At 35.5% G+C, this 25,333-nt stretch overlaps 2 protein-coding genes across 2 annotated transcripts; both read right to left on the minus strand.

Annotated features, from left to right (window-relative positions):
• Positions 1-5,561: 5,561 nt before the first annotated feature.
• Positions 5,562-6,420, minus strand: LOC115979230 (putative calcium-binding protein CML19). Its single transcript, XM_031101211.1, has one exon. The coding sequence runs from the start codon at positions 6,185-6,187 to the stop codon at positions 5,762-5,764; it is 426 nt and encodes a 141-aa protein (XP_030957071.1). The 5' UTR covers positions 6,188-6,420; the 3' UTR covers positions 5,562-5,761.
• Positions 6,421-10,278: 3,858 nt separating this feature from the next.
• Positions 10,279-25,279, minus strand: LOC115982254 (pre-mRNA-splicing factor ATP-dependent RNA helicase DEAH7). Its single transcript, XM_031104801.1, has 18 exons — positions 25,043-25,279; positions 24,787-24,845; positions 24,537-24,678; positions 24,241-24,441; positions 18,892-18,962; positions 17,359-17,614; positions 16,196-16,369; positions 15,913-16,058; positions 15,609-15,706; positions 15,013-15,121; positions 14,567-14,744; positions 14,222-14,451; positions 13,910-14,086; positions 13,133-13,204; positions 12,875-13,051; positions 12,554-12,615; positions 12,295-12,447; positions 10,279-12,205 (listed from the first exon to the last, which is right to left on the minus strand). Exons 2-18 carry the CDS (start codon positions 24,790-24,792, stop codon positions 10,606-10,608), a joined length of 3,852 nt encoding a protein of 1,283 aa, XP_030960661.1. The 5' UTR covers positions 24,793-24,845; positions 25,043-25,279; the 3' UTR covers positions 10,279-10,605.
• Between the last annotated feature and the right edge of the window lie 54 nt (positions 25,280-25,333).

A 25,333-nucleotide genomic window follows, 5' to 3' on the forward strand; every position in this document is an offset into this window, starting at 1 on the left:
TTATGACATGTTCCTCACAAAGAAGAATATACATTTAGAAATATTCACCATTTCTAATCAATACACCATTCAATTCAAATCATTATGCTTTGACATAAATTTCAAGAATTTGAAATTTAAATGTTCTAGTCTAGCATGTCACAAATAAAGAATCAATAATATAAGCACAACCAAAACATATTGATAAATAACACTCAATTTGAACATGTCATTAGTAACCTATCCATTGCCTACTAATGTCTCATACTTGAACAAGACCATTCTTAAATAACAAATTGACTTCTCTTGATATCAGGTGTGTGAAAAACATAGTATTGGTCAAGAGAGCTTCTTGCCAAAACTCAATTTCACTTCAACAATGCACTTTCCATAAACTTTTGCCTTACTATGGATATCCACAAGCACCTTCAGTTCTATGGAAGACTCCTCATAAGTCTTGAATTATGCCTTGTAGTTACACACGTGCAACATTGCATCTGAATCAAAACACCAATCAGACGGATTTGTAATTACAGCCATATGAAATATAGTGATCAGTAATGTCCTTAATGACAATTGCTTCATTTGCATTTTCATCTTCATCCTTCTTCTTTTTTAAGAACTTACATTCTCAAATGTAATGGTCTTTGTTTCCACAAAGGAAACATGACAAGTTCTACTTGTCATTGTTAGGATCCTTAGAGTTGTTCTTCTAAAACCATTGACACACTCATTCACATTCAAGTGTTTATTGGTCTTACTAGAACTTCCAAATTTAATATTGTTCACATTCACTTTAGAATCGATGTTAGTTACATCTCTAACCGGACTTTCCTCTTCAATTCAGTGATGTTGTCTGAATTGATCTAAAGTGAGATTTTTTGACATGTTATTTAATGTCTTCACATAGTTTAGAAAATCACTTAGGAAAATATTCACAAACTTTATCACTTTAAGAGTTTAAGTTCCCATCCTTTAGATTTTCTACTTCACTTTATAACATTTAAACATGTCAAAATTTTATTCTTATATCTCAATTCAAATAAATTCGCAACAAATGCAAATATTCTAACAAAGAAGCTCATCAATCAATTTGAAATTCAAATTGCCCATAAACAAGTAATTCGTACCTTCATTGTTCAAACTATGAACATGGCTTTTAATGCATCCACAATATGCAAGAATCATCACCTTGTCTTGCCAACAAAGAAACTTGTTTCTTTAAGCCAATTGAAGATTCATTATGATCGATTCATCATTTGAAGAACTCTTCAAATCCAAGCCAATTGCTCTTTCTATCGTGTAAAATTGGATCCATCAAAACAATCCAATTTCACCAAACCATGATTCAACATCTTCAAAGTTGTACCATCATTTACTCCTTATCTTATAGTAAAATATTGTCTAAGATTGTTGGGGATTTCACCAAATTAAGGAGTAATAATGAAAGAACAAATGAACACATCAAGTAAATAGAAATTAGTAATTGACTTGGAGGCACAATTGAATGTTATCCTTAGACAATATTTGTCTCCATACGCAAGTTGCTAAAGGGTTTCTACAAACTTGTCCCCAAGATACAACCAAGTTTTTTGGGTTCTACAAATAGCAATTTTGGAGAATACCAACAGGATTTCTTGTGTTTCTTTGTAACTTACTATTTTCAAGTGAATATTAACCTCTATTTATACCCTTAGCGTTATAACACTTCAAAAGGTACGTATGGAGAGTTAAAATGTTTCATAAAACCATTCACAAGGCTTGAAACCTCTTCAACCTTTCTGAACAGTTACCAGAAAATTCAATTTTTTTGAGTTTCAATCGGTTGAGAGGTCCTTTCGATCGATCGAATGCTCTTTTTGATCGATCAAATGCTCTTTTCAATTGATCGAATAGGAATCGAATAGCGATCGAACCATCCAGAAACTCCAAGATTATTTTCTTACTATTTCGATCGATCAAGCCAAAGTTTCGACCGATTGAAGATACTGAATTTCGAATTTTCACTTAGAAAATTCTAGAACTTGAATTTTCACTTTAACAACTTTATGAAACAATATTCTCCAAACTCAAACATCATTATTATTACAATCTATCTATGTATATATCTATATATACAACAAAAATTTAAAAAGATTAATTTCTAGGGCGCAGTACATTGCTGATGGTGATCCCATTTTGCCGAGCTCCCTTCTTCCCCATACCAAATGCCTCTTTCTTTTGTTCTATTTCGTTTGCCTTTTCAATTTCTTTTTACTTGTCTTTTTTCATTTTATTTGCTAACTCGCGGTTAACAAAATGATTTTATCTTTTTTACTTTTGTTGTTTTGTATGTCTGAGTTAGTTACCCATGTGAACATCAAATCAAACTTAACTCACTCTTTCTTTTGGCGTAAATGCACTTTTAGTCCTTACATTTTGGATTTTTTCCATTTTAGTCCCTACATTTTCATTTTACCACTTTTAGTCCCTAAACCAATTAACATGTGTTATTTTCATCCTTTCCGTCAGTCAATAGATGGAAACATCTGAAGTGACTAACGGAGGAATTAAAATATTATTAAAAAAGCCACATCAGATAAAATAATAATAAAATTTCTAACCTTCTTATTTTTTTTAAAAAAAAGAAAAGAAAAAAATTAATTTCGTTTCTTCTCTTTTTTTTTGGGAAGAACGTGAAGAACCCAAAACTTCTAAGTTCTAACCCGTCAGTCCCTCCTACCTTCAAAGATTCAAAACACCTTCAACAAACCCAAAATCCTTACACACCTTCATCCAAATTTACAGACGCAATTATAATCTCTCATTCTCATTACAAACCCAAATTTACAGTCCTTTCACATTCACATTCTCATTACAAACCCAAATTTACCCAAAAGAACAATTGGAATCTCTCAAGTTCTCTCTCTACAGGCTAATTGAAGGTGAGCTCTCTCTTTAAATCCATTGCTTAAACGATGAAGCCGTTGGTGGTGAGGTTTGTGAGGTCGAGTGCGATGGGTTTGAGATAAAAGGAGGCTGAGATCAGCTTGATTTGGGTTAGAGAGATGCTGTGATCGGTTGCTAGCGGCAATATGGCCGGCGACGACACAACGTTGGGCCAGTGATAGCAAAGCTCGGTGGTGGAGTCGAATCTAGTCGATCCGGTCTCGATCTCGCCGAATTTGGAGAAGAACTGCCTCAATTTCTCGGAATCGGTATTGAACGATGTAGGGTTCGAGGAGTTTCGTTTAAGAAGAAGAAGAAGTTGTTGTACGTAGCGGTTGTTGTTGTTGTTGTTGTACACAACCATTTTTCCTCATCTTCTTTAGAATCTTCTCTCTGTCTCTCTCTCACCATCTCTCCTCCAACCCGAGCCTCCATGGCCAACCATAGTCATCCTGGTTCTCTCTCCTTTATCTGAACATACTCAGATCTATCTTCTTTCTCTATCTTCGATCTAGACAGTTAGACTGGGTTTTTGCCATTTAGGTTTGCTTGGGTCTGTAAATTTGGATTAAGGCGTGTAAGGACTTTGGGTTTGTTGAAGGTATTTTGAATCAGGTCTTTGTGTTTGTAATGGGAATGTGAAAGAATGACAGAGTAATTGTTGAATGTCTTTGTGTTTTGTAAATCTGTGGGCATGTCTTTGTGTTTGTAAATCTGACTGATTTTATGGTTTCGTTGCTAGGGAAACACAAGAAAAGAGAAAAAAAAATATTGATTTTTTAAATTTCTGGGCAAGGTTTGCTGGGAAGAAAATGAAGAACATGATTAACGGGGAAGAACACATGTTCTAGATTCTTCATGTTCTTCCCAAAAAAAGAGAAACAAAATTAATTTAATTCTTTTCTTTTCTTTTTTAAAAAATAAGAAGGTTAGAAATTTTATTATTATTTTAACTGATGTGGCTTTTTTAATAATATTTTAATTCCTCCATTAGTTACCTTAGATGTTTCCGTTTATTGACTGACGGAAATGACAAAAATAACACGCGTTAATTGGTTTAGAGACTAAAAGTGGTAAAATAAAAATCTAGGGACTAAAATAGAAAAAAGCCAAAATGTAGGGACTAAAAGTGCATTTACGTCTTTTTTTTTTCTCTAAAGTTCAACTATAAACGAACGTGCACATTAGCTACTATTGCCGTGCAATCTTGAAAATAACAATATATATAAATATATATATATATATATATATACTATTATTTAAGAGGCTTCTTCTATTTGGATTCCTCATTTTTTTAGTTCAAAAATGCCCCTACACCTCTATATTTAAGTAGAGACAAAACTAAAGGACAATCCGGTAAAAATGCAACTCTAACTCCCAATAAAACATTACCTAAAAAATAGGACCACTCTCCTGTTAATTTTCAAATTTCTTTATCTACTTATAAATTAGATTTTCAAAATAAAAATTATATATATAAAATATAAAAAATTAAAAATTAAAAAAAAAAACACAATTTTTTTTCTACAAATTAAGACCACTAAAAAAAAAAAAAAAAAACCTCATTGCATAATGAAATATGAGTTTATAATTTTAAATATTTTCAATAAATTGTATGAGCTTTGACTTATTAATATATAAAAATAAATAATTATATATATATATATATATATATATATATATATCTAGCGGTAATTTTGAAATGATACACCATTATTAACCAGTACCAAAATATCTCGTTTTTCTTACCAAACCGGTACGACCTCCAGTACAAGATTAACTTCCTTAAACATAGTTCAAGTAAAAAACTACTACAGCTCTAAAGTTGAGTTCGTTGTTTTACTACGTAAAGATTCAATGTAGGACACACATTCATGATGCATAATGAGATGTATTTTCCTGATAATCTCTTTTTACTAAAATTTAATATTAATATGAGTGGGGGAATGTTGTAGCATTTTAATAATAAATAATTAAAATGAATAAAATTGACAACTTAAATGTAAATATGTGTGACTCACATGTTTAATCTCACATTGAAAATGAGAGACTATTTTATTATTTTTAAGTGTGGAGATTAATGGGTTGAAATATATTGAAATAGATATTAGGTCAAATACGTGTGCAAAGGTAAGGTAAAGAAAGGAGGCACGAGGGCTTTAGTTTAATCTTTTTAAAAACAGTGAGTGTCATGTCTCAATTCAAATAATATTATGTAACCTGTAATCTCTTCTAGATAAATATTATTCAGTATTTTTATTTCTCTGGTACTATTTCCTTTTTTTTTTTTTTAATGTTTGCACCGACACAGTTTTTGGGTCCTACCTCGCAAGTGTTATGGCCATCAGGGCTTCGGTCACATGAACTAGGAATAATTTTATACCCATTACAAAATCTACAAGTATTTACACCCAGTGTTTTGTCATTCTAGTATTCTATTACTATTGTGAAATTTTAATTAAAAAGTGCAATTTTTTTTTTAATGAAATCGCCAATCACATTGCCAACTAAAAAAGAGAAAATAACTCATTGTCAAAACAAAAAAAAAACAAAAAAAAAAGCTTTTTTATTCAATTATTTAAAAAAAAAAAATGGCAATGTGATTGCCAACATATATATATATATATATAAGAAGTGATAATACTATTGTCAAACTTTCCATCAATTTTTTCGCTATTCGAATTTCTCTAAATTCTTTTGCAAAGAGGTTACAAGGCCCAAAAATACATTAAATGGTATTATACATTAAAATATCTACACCACACTATTCAACACTAAAAAGAGGTTTGTATTTTGTGACTCAACTGCATCCTTCTTATATTTTCAAAACAAAAAAATCTACACAGTACATGACTCATTGTATCATCATGACCTTGAACTCCTCAAAATTAAGCACCCCATTGCCATCAAGATCAAACTGGTTAATCATAACAACACATTCTTCAAGGGTTCTTGACTCGCCAAGTCGGCTAAGCATACTCTTCAGACTCTTTGGTGTGATGCATTCAGCTCCATCTGTGTCATACATCTCAAAGGCCTCTCTCAAGTCCTTCATTTTCTCTTCTTCACTCCCACTTTCCATTAAACCAACGAAATCCTCCAACCCCAGCAGCCCATCTCCATCTGAGTCCAAGGATTCAATCACTGTCTCCGCCTCTTCCATCAGCAACCCGCCACCTATTGATTCAATGCAACGACAAAGCTCCAGGGCTGAGATTTTACCGTCTTTATCTTCATCAAATTGTTGGAATACACGGTTGTATGCACTGCATTTGTTCATGGTTAATTCTACAACAACTGAAATAAGCTTAAGATTATATAAACAAAGTGTTCAAGGGGAGATTTGAGAAAGTATTCAATGTAGGTCCACGAAAATAAGCAGCTTAATATTCGTGGCTAGCTATGAACACCAGGGCCATAAACTGGCAAAGTATAATTACTAGGCGACTGTGAATAAGAGTGGGCTGTAAAGGCTGAGTTATGAGACCTCCATTTATAGTTTTGGCAGACGCGTAGTTAGTTGAGCGACCTAATGTGAAACTTCTCGGAAAATGAAAATAACTCGTACGTGGCTTTTCTTCTTCTTCTTCTTCTTCTTTTCCTACTTTGTTTTTTTTTTTTTTTGTTAATTTTTTAACTAGTTTTACCTTGGGATAATCTTATGGAGAAATAGGCAAGAAAGTGCGAACCTGACCTCAGACACGCTTATGCCCATGAACCTTCCCTACTTTAAGTAGTTAGGACTTAGGACTTAACCACCCAACAAAGCCCCCAGATTTTGAAAAGCGAGAATCACGATGGCACATATATGTTGAGACCCTAATTTCTAATAAGCGAGAATCACGATGGATATATTTCTAGATCCTTTGACTAACGAAGTATTTAGGGTCTCATTGGTAACGTATTTAAACAATAAAAACTGTTGTTTAAATATTACAGCACGTATTTTTATATATTTTTTTACTTACACATATTTTTACAAAATTTAAACAATGTTAGTAAAAATCTCTTACCAAATGGGTTCTAGATCTTTTCAAATATCTGACTATTTTATTAGGCATATGCATTCCTTCCATCCAGTGGCAACGCCACGTTATGCTCAGGATGTTTCCAAGAACTATATAATAATTATAAAAAAAATTATTTGTTCTACTTTCAAGCAAATAGAAAAAAAAAAAAAAAAAAATTGTAACATAGCAAAACAACGGACGGTAAGCCCAACATCAAGCCCACGGGCCAGCCCAACAGATTACAGAGGAAGCAAACCCACGGATTCTCAAAAAAAAAAAAAAAAAAACACTAAACCCCGATACAAAGCAAATTACTAAATCAAAAACCTCAAATCAATAAATCAGTACATCATAAATCACTAAAGCAAACCTAAAAACAGAGCAACAAAGCAATGCCTCCCCTTAGAAGCTAGATCGGTCCAATCGTAGTCAAAACTCCAGAGCACATCGTCGCCCCTTATCGGAGATCGGTCCAGTCGTAGTCCAGAGCACATCGTTGCTCATCAAAGATCGCTCGTCAGAGATCGCTTACACATCGTTGGAGATCGGTCCAATCCAGAGCACATCGTCGCTGGGTTGCTCGTCATCGTCGCTCACCCCTCATCGCAGATTGCTCAGCGCCTCAACTACTCCGGTGCTCAATGCTCCCTCCCTCAAGGTATTTCTCTCTCTTTTTCTCTCTGACTCTCTCTCAATCTCTCACTGAAATGAAAAGTGAAAACTATGAAAATATGAAATGAAATTAATGAATAAGAGTCTAACTCTCTTTATTCTTTAAGAGTCTAACTCTCTCTCTTTTGAACTGTGAGTCTATGATTGGCTCATTGGTTGGCCGAATCTTTAGCTTTATTAATTTTTTTTTTTCCTTTTTTTGACTTTTTGAATTTAGCTTTATCTTATCGTTGGTGTGTGTTGGTGTTGGTGTTGGTGTTGGTGAGATATTAATTGTCTTTTAGTGTACTATATATTGTGATTTATGATTGTGAAATTTTCTGATTGGTAGCTGGCTCTTGTGATTGGGGGCATCAGGCATGAGGCTTGTAATAAATCACTCTTTTTTAGACTTGGACTTAAGCTATAGGGCCTATATATTTTTATGTTGAACAATTTATTGACTTTTTTTTTTTTGTTTGGTTAAGTAATAGTGTGATATTCCAAGTATCAAACAACCATAGTAATTAGTTGAACTAATTAATTTTGTTTGTTTGGGATATTAATTAACCAATAATTAATTAAGGAAATCAACTAATAAACAATAATTAATAATTTAATTAACCAATACATTATAAAAGACAAACAAATTAAATTATGTTAGGCTAAACAACAATTAATAATTTTATAATTAATGAAATAAAAATATAAAAAATTATAGTTTATAAAAGACAAAAAAATTAATGAAACAACTAAACAACAATACATTTGGGAAAAATTCCTGGAGCCGCAACTGGAAAAAATTATGTTTCTTAAGGAACATCTTGGGAAAAATTCCTGGAGTCGTCAATGCTTCCGTCCCACACAAACTAAGTTATTATTACAATTTACAAGTAGAAATCTATTCAGATAATTCAAGATGCCAATAAGAAGTTTCAAATCTAGAATCTCATGAATATCAAGAGGTCTTAGGATTTAGGAACCACTTAACCAACCCCTACACTATATTGATTTAGTATTTTGGGTGTATTCAACTCATTTTCTTGTTATCCATAGAATGTTCCACATAAAACAAACACCAAAAATACAACATTCTTCTAGGACTTGTTGAAGTATTGGACTCTAAGTGGTTGGCAACTATTTTCATATGGAGCCATAATTTTTTTTTTTTTCACCACACTGTCTAACATAGCATGGTTATATTCTTAAAAGACACAGCATAGTTATCGAATAAATTATGACACAAAATTATGTCCCTAAACTTTCTCATAATCTAATCGGGGACCTACTGTTTAACGTTTTGTATTTGTTTGTGTGAAATCCGTACGGGCATACCATGGGAACGGCAGTGGCTCTAAAGTAAAATGGCCGTAAGAAGCAAGGCATCTCTTTTATGCCGAAGGGAAACTATATTCAATAAAAAAAGACAAAACCTTAAATTGGTACATAATTTATTCATCATCCTAATTTTAAACTATGTATCTGTGCTCTAAACTATAAATTTCTGCAATTTATAACCTAATTTACGATGAATTTGCAATATTCATCCACCATCCAAATCAATGACCAAATTATTAGATTAGTAGGCCACTATCCAATATAAACCATTGGAGTACCAGTATAGTATATCAGTATTACAAAAATTCTATAATCGAGGCTTTTATTTGAGATTAAGCCATTATATAATATATATATATATATATATATATATATATATCCAATATACACCATTGGAGTACTAGTATAGTATATCAGTATTACAAAAAATTCTATAATCGAGGCTTTTATTTGAGATTAAGCTACCATCTAGTATATCAGTTTAGATATTAATTTGAAGAGTAGGCTAAACATTGTATATTGTTGATTAATAATTTTTTTTTTTTTTTTTTTTTTGAGAAAGAGGTAAGTGATTGATTAATAATATTTTATGGTTTATAATTGGGCAAATTACAACTTCCCCACATAATTTGACTGAAATTTAAGTTGTCTAACTGTAATTTAAAATTAGACACTTAACCCACCTGAGATTTGACCAAAATTTAAGTTGTCTACCTATGGCTTGAAATTTCATGATGCAAGTGTTCCGATGGATAGTTTTTTATCTTATTTGATCTTGTATTTTTATGTTTTTTGTATTTTTGGGAGACATAAAAATGAAGCAAAATTACATATTTAGCTTTATTTTTAACAAATGTGGGTTATAGAAATCTAATTGAGCTAACCTTAAGTGAGTAAAGTGTCAAATTTCAAACTACAGATAAGCAACTTAAATTTCGGTCAAACCACATGTGGGTAAATTGTAATTTTCCGTTATACTTTGTTTAATAGAATTTAATAGTTTAGAATGGACAAAAAAAATATCGTGGAGCAAAATTACATATTTAACTTTATTTTTAACAAATGTGGGTTATAGAAATCTAACTGAGCTAACCCCAAATGAGTAAAGTATTAAATTTCAAACCACAGGTAAGCAACTTAAATTTCGATCAAACCACGTGTGGGTAAATCATTTGGTCCTGGTTTATACTTTATATAAGTTGACAGAAATTACGCTTAACAATATAACTACGGGAAAAAGACTAAATTCTATCATTTCCATGCTGAAGGAGTGCAAACTTTCTATTTCCAGCTTTTTTGCCTTTTCAATCGAACAACTTGTTCTTTTAGGCCACTTTGGCCCCTATTAACCAGAACACGAGAACTAATCCTGTAAGCAAGTATTCCTATATGGCAGGTTAGGATGTTAAGAAATTCTAAGAACCCATGTCTTCTTAGCAGTTTTACATCCCAAAACTGATTCACCATCTTAAGAAACATTACTGGCGACATAATTATGCTACTTTAAATAAGCCAGTATCTTTATTTTTCACTGGAACACTTGCATTGGTAAAATATCAACATTCTTTTTTTTTTCCTTTTTTTTTTTTTTTTTACTAATTTTCATTGCAATTGGGAACAACAATTTCTTTCTTATGTCAAGAATAACACTATTCTACCGCATGAAACATGTGACTATTTCGTACAGTATAATTTACACTTACAACCCAAACTTCTTTGGCCTCAAATAGGTAGAAGAGCCCTGCCGCAGACCTGGCATCGAGACTTGTTGCTGCTCCTTTTGCCTCTTTTCCCGCTCCTTCTCCTTGCTATCTCTCTCAGCTTCTGCTTGCACCTTCCTCAAATTCTCCATTTCCTCCTCCATGGCTGTTTTTTCTTCCTTCTGCCTCTTTTTATGCTCTAACATCGATGTATCTGACTCCTTGACCGAAAAGAACATCGGTCCCAGCTCAGCCAGCCACTGGGGTTCAACTGCTGTAGCACATTGCATATACTCCTTGGTTGTCAAAATCAACTCATGGTAGACCACATACTCTGGAGTGCAACCCATACCATAGAGAGCACTGCTCGGATGTAAATGGCAAGGCATCCCATTCCTGCAATTGACATACTCCCCCACACCCTTTAATCTTGCTGCGTTATGGAAATATGCAGAACAGATGGCTTTCCTCACGATGTCTGAATCAGGCCAACAAGATGTCAAAGGGATTTTTAGTGTCTTGAGAATATCCAACAACTGGGACCTCACTTCTCTAGCCTTCCGTAACCCTTTAACATGCAAAAAGTTGTCGTTACACCAGTCTCCACGATACTGGTGTTGTTTCCATTGATTGTAAACATTATAAAGCGTTAAGTGGTCAGATTCCGGCACAAAGAATCTTTCACGTGCAGCATCACTCTCCTCTGCCCTATCTTTAGGCCGGAAGAATACTGATGGTACCGAAAGCATTGAAACAATTGTCAATACCTCATCCAAGCATCCTAGCTGTTCACCCATCAACAGCATCTTGGCAAGTGGGGGGTCCAATGGAAACTCCACCATTTTCCAGCCAAGACCAGTTAAGCTCCCAACATTGTTAAGAGCACCTAAGACCCACAACTGGTACATAGAATTAAGAATATTATCCTGTGGAGGTGGGTCCATGAAATCAAAATCCAGCAAGTTCTCAACTTTAAGAGATTTGAGCAACAAAACCACATTGCCAAGGTTGGTCCTTTGGATCTCAGGCACAGGACTAGGCAACATTTCATTTAGGTATGCACTCTCTGTATATAGCCGATAACATGTCCCAGGCCCAGTTCTACCAGCACGTCCAGCACGTTGGTCAGCAGCAGCACGGCTGACAGGGAATACTTGGAGAGCGTCCATACCCATCCTAGGGTTGTACACTTTCATCTTACTATAGCCTGTGTCAATGACATAAAAAATTCCATCTACGGTTAAAGATGTCTCAGCAATGTTAGTTGCCACAATGCATTTCCGGGCCCCTTCTTCAGCTTTCTGGAATATCTTTGCTTGCAAGTCAGCAGGCAGCTGTGAATATATGGGGAGTATCATGAGTTTAGGAACCGCTTTCTTTGCAGAGGACATGAGCTGTTCCACACGCTCTGCAAGGGCATGACAGGCTGCCTCAATCTCATCTTGGCCAGTCATGAAAATGAGAATGTCACCTGGAGGGCTTGTGATGTGGATGGTCATGGCCTGCTTCACTGCACCTTCAACATAATCTTCGCATGGAGTTTTACTGTACAGGGTATTAACAGGAAATGTCCTACCAGGGATGTGGAAAATTGGTACACTGCAACAAATATAGAAATTAGTAATGTTGAACAAGTAGACAGAGAATACAATGACATAGATGAGTTTTCATGTTATTGACAAGGTTACCTTCCAAAGAAATTTGAAAATTTTTGTGCATTCAAAGTTGCAGATGTCACTATAAGCTTAAAATCACGACGTTGAGCAACCACTTTTTTCAATATCCCAAACAGCACATCTGTGTTTAGTGACCTCTCATGGGCTTCATCCATCACAATGACACTGCAACAGTTATAACCTTGACATTAGATAATTATGTTATGATTGTAAATGAACAGATACATGTAAAGATGAACAATAAAAAATAGTAAAATACAACTTCCCATACCGATATTTTTCAAGATCAGAATCTTTGAGTGTTTCACGCAAGAGTACTCCATCCGTCATGTACTGTAAAATTGGAATAACACATTTATCTCTATTCACATAAAACTTATGCCCTTTTAAAAAATATTAAATGAAAAAAAGAAAAGAAGAATAAGAATAAGAAGTAGAAGTAGAAGCAGAAGAGTTATTTCAAGTTTCAACAACCATCAGGAATAATAAGAGGTTACTTATTTTAAAAAGGTCATCAACAATAAACGGCCCAAATGAGAAGTGTATAAGGAAATTCAACAAGTTCCCTCTCGGAGAAAACAAAGGATCTCACCTTAATTATGGTGTTTGGCCCAGTCACATCCTCAAAACGAATGGCATAACCAATTTTGTCACCAAGTTCAGTCTCCATCTCTTCGCTAACTCTTTTTGCGACACTCATAGCTGCAACACGCCTTGGTTGGGTGCATCCCACTATACCATTTGTGGTGTAGCCATCTTCATGCAGATACTATCAACAAAATCCACATCAGATTCCGGTTGACAAGGTGTGTGTGTTTGTGTGTGTGTGTATAAATCTTATAAAGCTAACCTGTGTCAGTTGAGTCGTCTTTCCCGAACCAGTCTCTCCAACGACAATCACCACCTGATTTTCACGTATTACCTATCCAATAAACATTCAAACAGAATTAGGACACATGACAAGGTTTAATATATTTTTCAAGGGCATAGCCAAATGTAAACCAAAGAAAATTCAAAGACTGAAATGCTCTTCATAAATTGAATTTTGAGCAAAGGATGGCACAAAATTAATTAAGAAAGAAGCATATTTTTCTTTTTCTTTTCTGATTGTTGGTTTATACAAACCCAGTGGGTTTTGAATATAGAACCTCATCATCCACCCATTCCTGTGGGAGGAGGAGGTGTAATAAGACGTGCAGACTGCAGCATCGGCATCAGACCAGCACTACAGACATATGACTTGACATCAAGCATGTCAATCTGAAATTCCTTTATGTCATATATTTCACCTCCCAATTTGTGCTAATTGACCATTTAAGCCTTAGGGAATAAGATTATATACCAATCATTTTGCAATCACCAAATCCTAGTTTTTATTTTATTTTATTATCATTTAGTAGTTACAATGGAGGAGAGGGGATTTGAACCCTGGACATCTCATTGAAAACATCGAAAGGTGTCAAATGAGCTACAAGGCTCTTGGCACCAAATCCTAGATTTTAAAAAAAAAGAAGCTCATTCTCCAATTTCAAAAACAGATGTTGCTATCTAACTTCAATTATGAGAAAGCAAGCAGATATCGGTCATTAAAAGTAAACAAACACGTATCAAAGGACTAACAGCAAACCTGCAATAAATCATCTCGCACTGAATATATTGGCAGATACTGTCGCTGCTGTGCTAAGGTTTTTGACTTTGCAAAATCACTTACTGCTTCCCCCTTCTTCAAATGCTGTGCAAACTTTGCATCTTCCTTAAAATCAACTTCACCATCTTCACCCACATCAGCAGTATCAGCATCAACCTAGCATTAAGATAAATACATAAGTTTCACCTGTGCTTACTGCTTAGCCAACACACCTAAAAAAAGACAGAAAGGAAGGGAGAGTTTAAAACACACAAATGGTAAAAGTCATATCTTCATTTGCAAGTACAATACCTGTTCTGCTGTTTTTTCAACACCAAGAATATCACCAAGTTTTGAGCCTGCAAGCTCCCAAAAACGTTGGCGTGACTTATTCATACTTTGTTTCTCGTGGATTTCTCTAACCAGAGCAGATCCTTTGCGTGAAATTATAGCCATATCTGATGTTGGGTCTTTTATTGGCATTATTGGCTCTGCTTGTTTAGTAAAAACAACTCTCCCATCTAGGAAAGGAGGTTTTGTATCTGTAATAAGAAAAAATAGAGAAATATAAGCTGAAGGAGGCAGACATCATATGTGCATGCACAGCAAGTGACATGTAACCCATCACAATTAGTTGAGATTATAAAGTTTCATTACCATGTACAAGAAGAATAACTCTGCGTTCTTCCTCATCATCAAACTCGGTCTGCACCTCAGTCCCTCTAACAGCTCCAGATCTCAATAGTTGGCGGTCTTCCCACTGAGCATTATCAGCAGTGCGCTGAGACAACTTTTTGGTCTGAGCAAGTGTCATCTTTGTTCCATCTCTTCGCACCTGAATTGGAGATTCCAATTCTTAAAAGGAGTGACAGGAATGTGGATTGCCAGCATAATCTAACTAACTAATCAGTCTGCACTACCATCTTAAAACAGCTCACAAAATTTTTAAGGTACTCAACAAGACATGCATATTTCAGAAAGATAAAACTATAAAAGAGACAAATGCATGCACCTATTAATGTAATAATGGTGTATAATACTTATGCGCCAATGAGAAATGTTTCAAACATATTTCCAAAAAGTCATTTGACAGTTTAACATACCAGTCTTTTGGCCAATTCTGCTTCTTTCTTCTGGAAAGAAGAATCATCTCCAAAATAAAATGACGAGCTGTCTGCATCAAACATTGTATTACCTTCTTCTCTGTCATACCTATAAAATAAAATTTGTATTAGTCAAAATAAATTGACAACTAAGTGGCACTAGTAAAATTTATAAAAAGAAATCCAAGAGGAAGTCTTCCACAACTAAAGTCTAATTCCTTCTTTTTTTGGGATAAGAACTATAGTCTGATTTCTAATGGAGCTTTCTTTTTTTGCTATGACAAATCATAAGAGGAGCCATTTTAAAGGATTGTGAATTTAGGATCAAAATCATCAAATTAGAAGAGTTAGAACCAGTTTGAACAAACCAAATTAAATTCTACCATCTATTACTGCTTGGTTGAAGATTCCAGAAATTGAATAGATGAAGTGCAAATTTAGAAAAAAAAGTCAGCCAAATGATGTTCACAGATTCATGTTGTTTAGCTAATATTCTTTTACGGGGATTAACAACTTCATGTGGTAATCCTCGTGCAGAAAATACATTGAAGTCAAATCTTATCAAAGAAGAATAACTAGCCCATTAGTTGAATTACCATGCACGGTCAGAATTGTATTCCATCTCTAGGCGCATACTTTCAGTAATCTCATACTTGTGTTCTTCAGACAAATCAGTTTTATCTGAGTCTCCGCCCTGCACACATGATGTAATTAATGAAAAATCTATTAGATCAACTAAATAGCATGTGAATTAACCAAGAAAGGATCCACAATCATCACCATTATTCAATGTGAAAAAGATGAAACCTATTTTCTAGAAACAAGGTTTAAAATGTAGGACCCCCTTTCCTCAAAATAAAAAGAGAAGGGGAAAAAGATTCTTAACCACAAGTATAATACCTCAAATGCTTCTGAATTTTCCCTAGAAAAAGAAAGTTGATGGGACTTCCCACCATGTCTAGAGTTTGAAGATCTATTGGAGGATCCAGAAGCACGAATTGGAACTGGAGAGGGAGAGACATGGTCCCAGGGAGAAGCAGCAGAAGCTGTATTTATTACAAATTTTGAGTCATTGTTATGCACCCAAATCAACATAAACAGCAACAGATAGCCAGTTCCATTGGAAATAAAATAAAATAAAATTTGACTTCCAAAGGGAAGATTCCACATCTAACAAAAATACCAGTAGAAGAAGGCGTATGGCCACCCAACCATGGTGAAACTAGTCGTGCATCAGGTGAAGTCCCCATAAACATTGGGGATGGTGAAGGTTGATGACGCCTACTGGTATGAGAGTGACTATCCCGGCGTGGTGTATCTTCCCATTCCCATCTCCCATCATCCCAGTCGGATCTGCCTGCAAGATTTGCACAGTTTAGAAGTCATATGAGCAATATTCTTACTTTTTAAAGATATACAGCAGAATTTCATCAATGAACTAACACTAACAACTAACAACATTCTTTATTTAATTTTTCTTTTTATCTGCAAATGTGTATATCCAGAACTTTTTAGGTCAACAACAAAAAAGCCTTAGTCCCAAATTTTTGGGGGTCAGCAATGGAGATACTCAGGATTAGTCGTTAGTTTCTGGAATTTCTGGGACCTCTCCTCCTCCTACATAGTACTATTGCTAGGAAGCATTAGTCATTAAATTTCTCTCAATTTTGGATCTTTGGATAATGACTAAGCCCTAGTACAGGGGTAGATAAAAGGTGCACAAAATGAAATTTAAAAAACAAGAACAAGAACAAGAACAAATCCTTAGTCCCAAATTTAAAATTTAAAAAAAAAAAAAAAAAAAAAAAAAAAAAACACCTAAGATTTAAAATTCAAAGACAAAAATAAAATAAAAGGGACAAAGTTCTGATACAAGCTAGTTAGTAGCCAATGGCTACAACTCCCATTAAAAAAAATTAACACAGCTGCATATTTTGAAAATCTAACTGTTGGATTGCATGTTTTTAACACACATCAAATTTCAAGCTAATTGGATTTCATTTATTATTCGATCCATAAACTCATTTTTTATACATAATTTTAGACTACAAAAACTTGAAATTTAAACATTTGATTGATGACATAGGTCACATAGCTATTAATTTTTGATCTTCTACAAATTTTGCAAGCATTGAGGATATAAGAAGAAAATGTAATCTAATAGTGAATTTGTCAAAATTTACATCCAATATTGGGTGGAGTTATAGCCAAACTTCGCCCATAAAAAATCAGTTTACATTCCTCCAAAAAACAATACACCAAACTGCACCACATCCCTCTTCCAGTTTTCTATACTTGGAAGAATGTAAACTTTAAGAAACAAATTTAGACAGAAGTATTACATACCAGGTGTCCTCCTTGAACCTTCATATCTACTTCGCTTTCTTCCATATTCCCCATCATAGTCTTGATCATATCGACCACGTGCTTCTCTTCTATAATAATTGTCTTTACTATCATCACTGTGTCTATGTTTCACCCTTCTGCTTTCACTTCTAGTGTCATCCTTCACATCTCTTCTTTCACTACTTCGGTCATCCCTATCATACCTAGGACTCCTAGACCGAACGCTATGGTAACTTCTTGAGGGTGTATCTGGAACCTTGAATTGGACAAGTCAGCAGAATATCAGTAATATTTCACATCATCAAATGTACTAGGAGCACAAATAATATAACCAAAGTGAACAACTAGGTGAACCTGTTCGATGGTTATAGCATCAAGATGTAATCAGATTAACCAAAGTACAAGCATATCCAGTTTCCACTTGAATATCAATAACTACATCTATTATCTTATTAGATAAACCAAGTGAGCCACTAAAACAAGTACATTGATAACAGCAGTTCATTTTTTAAAGACCCTTACAAAGAAACACTCGAAATAGCCATATTACTCTTACACCAGGTTAAGAACCATCAAAACCCCCAGCTATTCAAGTAAACAATGCTGTTGAAACCAATGTACATGATTTTTTTTTTTTTTTAAATTATTTTATATTAATAACTTCATTGAAAGAAGAAAAAATACAGAGGAAAAAATCACACAGGCCATGTGCTAGAAGCAACAGGGGAAAAAAACTAACTATGAAAGAACAAAAATCGAGCATATCAAATCAAGAAATAAAAGTAAAAACACCTGTAGCATTTGCCCAATCAAACAAAGTTGAAAAAAGAGAAGCTGCAAGTCATGAATCGATCTTTCATTCTTGTCAAAGGTACGTGTATTACTTTCCCTCCAAATGACCCACATAAGACAATGAGGGATCATTCTCCAAAGCACCTTAGATCTGAGTCTGTTGAATTTGTTTGACCAACATGCCAAAAGTTCCACGACACTACGCGGCATGACCCAATGAACCCCAAATAGTGAACGCTCCATATTCCAAAGTTTGAAACCAATGTACATAATTGACTACATAGAATTGCAAAGACTTCCAAAAGGACAAAAAACAAATACACAAAGGCTTGCAGGATCAAGAGGCAAAGATGATGTTAATTTGAATCATGTAAGAGGTGTATCAATTTTGCTGTGATGCTAAGAAGTTCCAATGATTCTAAGAATAGAATTTGAGACAAATACTTCCATATTTCACAATATGTTTTAAAAGGTTTCTTGAGCTTGCCTAAGTTGCTTTGCTATCACTCCTTTCCAACTTTTAGACAGGCCAATCATTCTTCTTCTTTTTTTTCTTTTTTAACTAGTGCAATCAAAATGATATCCATGTTTTCCCAAAATCAGTCATTAGAATGCTAGGAAAACCAAGTATTCAAGGGTCATGTCCCACATCCAGATGTTGTCCATTAATAATAACAACAGTAAAAACAATAGTAGCAATAGAGCAGCAAAAAGAATAACAAAGAGATAAGATTGACTTACATCTGGATGTTCACTAGAGTGACGAGTACGAGATGTATCATTGACTTGTTCTTCTTGAGTCACAATACTTCCTACAATACAAGGATTGCAGAATTTTTGGCTTACTAAACATAGAAAATGAAAACTAAAAAGAAGAGTATACACACTATAGAAAATGAACGAGTGAAATATGTATGCATCAGTGAGGATAAATCAAAAGCACATCAAACACGTTTAAAAGAAAGATGCAATCTTCATACTTATCATGATGCTAGAAACCTTGACATCAGTCACTATCATTTTTGGGGAGGGCAAAGAAGAAATCAACATTCATATTCAAAACTCCAAAGGCAATACAAAGATGGCAAAAAAACTTTTTTGATCCCAATATTTTGGTCCGATTTTCAATTTGGTCATCAAGTTTCACAACTTTCATTTAGTCCTTATATTTTTTAACTTGCTATCACTTTGGTCCCTACTATCATTTCACGAATGGAAAACACCTATGGGGCAAACAATAGTTAAGTTTATAATATTAGGCATTTTCTGTAAGTGATATGGCGACAGGGACCAAAACAACAAGAAGTTTAAAACTATAATGACCAAAATGAAAGTTGTGAACACTTGATGAACAAATTGAAAATAGGACCAGAAAGGTGTATGTGCCTACAAAGATTAAGGAAGGATTTGATACAAAACCTTGATATTACTTTCCAAAGAAAACTATCAAATGTAAACCAATCATATGATTCTCTTTTGAAATGAACTTCATCATAAATTTGAAAATACCCAAGCACATACTAATGGGGTGCCACATAGGAGATCTAGAATACCTCAAGAGAATCCTGTTGGACATAAACTACTGCCCAACCTTTAGGAGTCCTTGTTGTTTCTTCTTATCATTTCTACCACATATCTTATCTTTATTTGAGTAGTCTTATTTATCTAGTTATCTTATCTCTATTTGAATGTTTGAATAGTTGCTGAATAAATCTCCAACTAGGAGATTGTGGTAAGTAAATGTTGATGGCATTAGGCCAGATATTGATGAATTTACTATTGCACTGAGGTGGATGGTGTTCTTTATGAGGATGAGTCTGATGTACGCTCTCAGTTAGTTCTCTTTTATCAAGGGTTGTATAAGGAAACTGAGGTGGGGCTTCCTACTATGGATGGGTTAGCTTTTGCTTGTATTGAAGAGGATGAGCGGTTATCTTTAGAGAAGGAGTTCACGAAGGAGGAAGTCATCCAGGTATTAAGGGAGATGGAGGGTGATAAAACCCCTGGTCCTAATGGTTTCACCATGGCTTTTTTTCATAAATGTTGGAGTGTTGTGGAAAAGGATGTCATGGATTTTTTTGTTTACTTTCATCGGCACTCTGTGTTTGAACAGTCTATGAATGTTTCGTTTCTCACTTTAATTCCTAAGAAGTGTAATGCCGTTAACATTAAGGACTTTTGCCCCATCAGTTTGGTGGGTAGTGTGTACAAGCTGCTATCCAAGGTATTGGCTAATAAGTTGAGGATGGTTTTGGATAATCTCATCTCTGAGACTCAAAATTCATTTGTTGGTAGAAGGCAAATTCTGGACTCAGTGCTTATTGCAAATGAATGCCTGGCTAGCAAGTTGAAGAGCAGAATACCGGGTGTGGTTTGCAAGCTTGATATTGAAAAAGCTTATGACCATGTGAACTGGGAGGCTTTGTTTTACTTGTTAGGCCGGATGGGTTTTGGGTTGAAATGGAGTGGGTGGATTAAGGCTTGTGTTACGTCTATCCGTTTTTCAGTCTTGGTAAATGGATCCCCTGAAGGTTTTTTTGGAAACTCTCGTGGGTTGAGACAAGGGGATCCACTATCCCCGCTTTTGTTTCTCTTGATAATGGAGGTTTTAAGTAGACTCTTGAAGAAGACAAAGGAGTGTAATCTTATTTGGGGTTTTCATGTGGAAGCTGTGAACTCTGTTGGTGTGTGTATTTCTCATCTGCTATTTGCTGATGACACTATCTTATTTTGTGATGTCTCTAGGGAACAGTTGCTGTCCATAAGGTTGGTGTTGTCTTGTTTTCAGGCTTTTACGGAATTGAAGGTCAATGTTGGGAAAAGTGAGATTGTCCCTGTTGGGGAGGTGAGTAATCTAGATGCACTGGCTAATATTCTTCAATGTAGAGTGGGTAGTTTGCCTATGAAATAGTTGGTGATGCCGTTGGGAACTTCATTTAAGACAACTTCGATTTGGAATTCTATTTTGGAGAAAATGGAGAAGAAACTATCTAGGTGGAAGCGTCTCTATTTATCTAAGGGTGGTAGGCTCATGTTACTTAAGAGTACTCTCTCGAGTCTCCCAACATACTTTTTATCTCTTTTTACTATTCCGAAAGTTGTGGCTGCTAGATTGGAAAGTATTCAGAGGAATTTTCTGTGGGGGTCTTTTAAGGAATATCCTTTGGTGGCTTGGGAAAAGGTGTGTTTACCCATTGAGATGGGTGGTTTGGGGATAAGAAGTGTGGTGTCATTTAATCAAGCTTTATTAGGGAAATGGCTGTGGAGATATGATCATGAAGTTACCCATCTCTGGCGGAGAGTTATCTCCACAAAATATGGTGAGGGTCAAGGGGGGTGGAGTATTAAAGTCTGCAGAGGACTCATGGGTGTGGCCTATGGAGAAGCATTAATGAAGGGTGGGAGAGATTTTCTAAGCACCTATCTTTTGTAGTGGGTGAAGGCACTCGTATTCGCTTTTGGCATGATAGGTGGATTGGTGATAATACTCTAAAAGATCTCTATCCTGAGCTCTACGTGTGTTCAGCAGTCAAGGATGCTTGTATCTCTGAGGTTTTGTGGATTCCAGAAGGGGGTACTGTTAGAGTGTGGAATTTAAGGTTTTATAGAGCTTTTGAAGATTGGGAGTTGGCTGCATCTTATCCTCAACTTCAGCTTATCCAAACTCGTATTCCTCGGGGTGATAGTAGAGATACTCTTTGCTAGCGGCTAAAAGGTGATGGTAAGTTTGACACCCAGTCTTACTACCATGCGATTCGGGGTGCTTCGAATTCTTTGTTTCCTTGGAAGGTTGTTTGGAAACCAAAGATTCCTAAGCGCATAGCATTCTTTTTGTAGACTGCTGCACATGGTCGGATCCTCACCTTGGATAATCTAATGCTTAAGGGTCGCCCTTTGGCTAATTGGTGTTGTATGTGTTGTTGTGATGGGGAGTCGGTAGACCACCTTCTTCTTCATTGTCCTGTTACTCATTCCCTATGGACTTTTATGCTTCAGGCTTTTGGTATTCATTGGGTTATGCCAGGATCAGTGACGGGTTTGTTATCTTGTTGGCATCAGTGGCTTAGGAAGCATAATTCGGACATTTGGAATTTGATTCCAGGGTGCTTAATGTGAATTGTGTGGTTGGAACGAAATCGTCGATCTTTTGAGGATAATGAGAAAACGTTGGATGAGTTAAAGGTTTTATGCCAACGTAGTCTTTTGGAGTGGTCTCGTTGTTGGGTTTTACTGATTGTTCTTCTCTCTCTGAGTTTATGTCTTCCCTTAGCTTAGTTTCCTGACTATCCTCTTTTTGTTGTGCTGTTTGTTCTTTTATTTCTTGTTGTTCATCATCATGAACATCTTGTACTTTTCATTATTTAATCATTAATAATAGTTTCTGATTACCTATGAAAAAAAAAAGTTAGTATTCCACCCAAAGGAAGTTTTTTATCAAATTCCATCTATGTTCCTATCAACTTGGTATTAGTGCATGGCCACCAACAAGGATCGTATTGAAAAATTAGAGGCAGAAATGCAAGAGCTGAAAGAAAGTGTGCAGAAGATGACAATTGAGTCTCAACCTCTTGGCTCATCCATGTGTGAAATTAAGGAACTATTTTATCAATCTTAGGACAAATCAGCCTCTCATTCACCCCAGAAACCAAAGGAGCATGGGTCTTCATCGCAGAGTGGGGAGATACACTCTCCATTGGCCAGATCCGAAGTTGCGAGACAAGATCATCCTCATCCAACTAAGCTAGATTTTCCTTGATACTAAGGCGATGATCCAACAATATGGCTTGATCATGCAATGCAATATTTTGACTACCAAGGAACGCTAGAAGATCGTAAAGTCATTTTGGCTACTTTTCATTTGGAAGGGGAAACAAACCAATGGTGGCAATGGATAAAGAATGTGTATTGCGAGGAGAAGATCAAAGTCACCTGAGCAAAATTTAAAAGGGAGCTGCTGGTCCAATTTGGGCCAACTAAGGTGGAGGATTTTGACGAGGCTTTATCTCAAACATGTCAAAGTGGGACACTTAGGGACCAGTAGGAGTTTGAGAGACTTGCTAATCGGGTTGATGGCCTCAAAAGGCATTGGTGGGAGCATTCATGGGTGGACTGAAGAAAGACATTGCTTCAGAAATTCGGATGTTCTAACCCAAGACACTCACAGAGGCTATTGAGTTCGCTAGAATCAAGCACGAGAGTGTGGATAGACAACGACAACAAAACAAGGCAGACAAGCCACAAATAAGCGCAGCAGCCTTGTCAGTACAAAGTGCCAATCCAACCAACACAACTGGACCAACAAGTCAAACAACTAGAACTAGAAGTACCAAAAAAATTCCTTGGGGGGAAATGCAAAGGCAGAGGGAGATGGGCCTATGCATCAGTTGCAATGAGAAGTTCACACCGGGACATCGCTCGCAACTTCACAAGCCTTTCTCATTAAAGCTTGTCCACTAAGAATTCTTAGAAGACGGTGGCTATAACCAAAAGATAGAAGTTTCAGAGGTATACGACAACCACAAGGATGAAGCTCTGCTAATATCTCTTCATGCAATTGCAGGCTGCTCAGGACCCCAAACCATGTGGGTCAAGGCTAAGATTAGGAGAAGAGAGCAGGTGGTTCTCCTTGACAGTGGTTCAACTCACAATTTTGTGCACTGGAAACTTGCCTGATCACTTCACTTGGCTGCCACACCTATTACTGAGTTCAGGGTAGGGGTAGTGAACGGAGAAAGCCTAGTCTATCATGAGATGTATGAGCAAGTTTCCATTACAATCCAAGGATTTACATTTTCCTCTACTCTGCATTCCTTACCACTCAAGGGATCAGATTTGGTGTTGGGTATACAATGGATGGAGTTCTGGGACCAGTGGGGTGTGATTGGAAAAAAAATGACAATAAAGTTTCTATGGAAAGGTACCGCATGTCATTAAAGAATTTGCCCAACCTATAAAAGGCAATGCCTTTAAATAAATGAGTAAGAGACAAACTAGGAAATGGCTTTTCTTTAGCAAAATGGTGAACATATTGGAATCCTTGAATGCAATTAGCTATTTGAAACAATACCAAAAAATAAAATAAAAAGTTACCTGTTGTTTCACGATAACGCCTACTAGTATGATTGCGTGTAACACTATTTGCATTACTTCCTACTTCATCTAATCCAGAGGATTCAGAATTCTCTTCCTCCTCTATAGACGAAATAACAGAAGTAACTTTTTCTCTTGGGGCCTTGAATCCACCTTCAACCTTAGACTCAGCTCGTTTTGCAATCGCAAGGACATCTAGGCCTGTCAGGTCATAAATTTAAATTATTCACATACTCATAAATAAGAACTGCCATTGCATAGAACATTATTATAGCACAGTTAGAAATTAAGCTCACCTAAAATTGATTTCCTCTCCGGAGCTCTATACACCAGTCTATCCTTCCCAGGAACAATCAATCCTCCGAAGCTCGCCTTCTCAGGCTCCAATGTATCCATTGTCTTGTTCACATCTATAAATTCAACATCATCTCCGCGTTTCTAATCGCAACAAACAACAACACCAACAGATTAAAACACAACGCTCAACCCTAAATGGAAACTAACTACAGACTATAAAGCTATAAATTTGGTGAATCTAATACTAACCTCCATTGTTAATCAGCTAAAAATTCTAACTATCAAACACCAAACAAACAAGTTTCCACCTGCATATATTGCAAAACATGAAATCAAACACCGAGAGAGTAAAGAAAAATTATCGACAAAATTCACCAAATGGTATATACTTCAAATTCAGACTATGATCAATAATTTCACAAACAACTTACTAGCTTCTGATAATTTGAATCGGAAAATGAAATTTTATAGGTATCGAAATTACAGGGAGAGCGGTTTGGCGTACCTGTAAAAGTTTCTTAGGCTTGGTGAGATCGAGGTCCTTCAGTTCGAATGGTTTTTTTTTCTTTTTTTCTTTTTTTTTTCTTTTAAAAGAGTTGAAGAGAAAGAAGAGGAGTTGGTGTTTTAGAAATGGCACCCGACCGACCTAGGAGGACACTTGTTGGCGGCGGAGTGACTGCGATATCATCTGTGAATCAGAGCGATTCGACACGAATTCGGGTATAGTCCGCTTGCCCCGATCTTTGAAATACTCTTTTTTTTTTTTTTGTTAAACTAAATTTGAAATAGTTATTAA

This window comes from Quercus lobata, chromosome 3, assembly GCF_001633185.2.
Source record: "Quercus lobata isolate SW786 chromosome 3, ValleyOak3.0 Primary Assembly, whole genome shotgun sequence".
In the NCBI taxonomy this organism is placed as follows: Eukaryota; Viridiplantae; Streptophyta; class Magnoliopsida; order Fagales; family Fagaceae; genus Quercus; species Quercus lobata.

Bases quoted from the DNA above. Each gene is read 5' to 3' on its own strand.
- LOC115979230 (XM_031101211.1), bottom strand. From the start codon at position 6,187: ATGAACAAATGCAGTGCATACAACCGTGTATTCCAACAATTTGATGAA.
- LOC115982254 (XM_031104801.1), bottom strand. The intron at 16,059-16,195 runs GTATTTTTGTTA...TAATAAATACAG, and splicing joins CCATACGCCTTCTTCTACTG to CTTCTGCTGCTTCTCCCTGG. The intron at 15,707-15,912 runs GTATTATACTTG...TCATGTGTGCAG, and splicing joins AAAATTCAGAAGCATTTGAG to GGCGGAGACTCAGATAAAAC.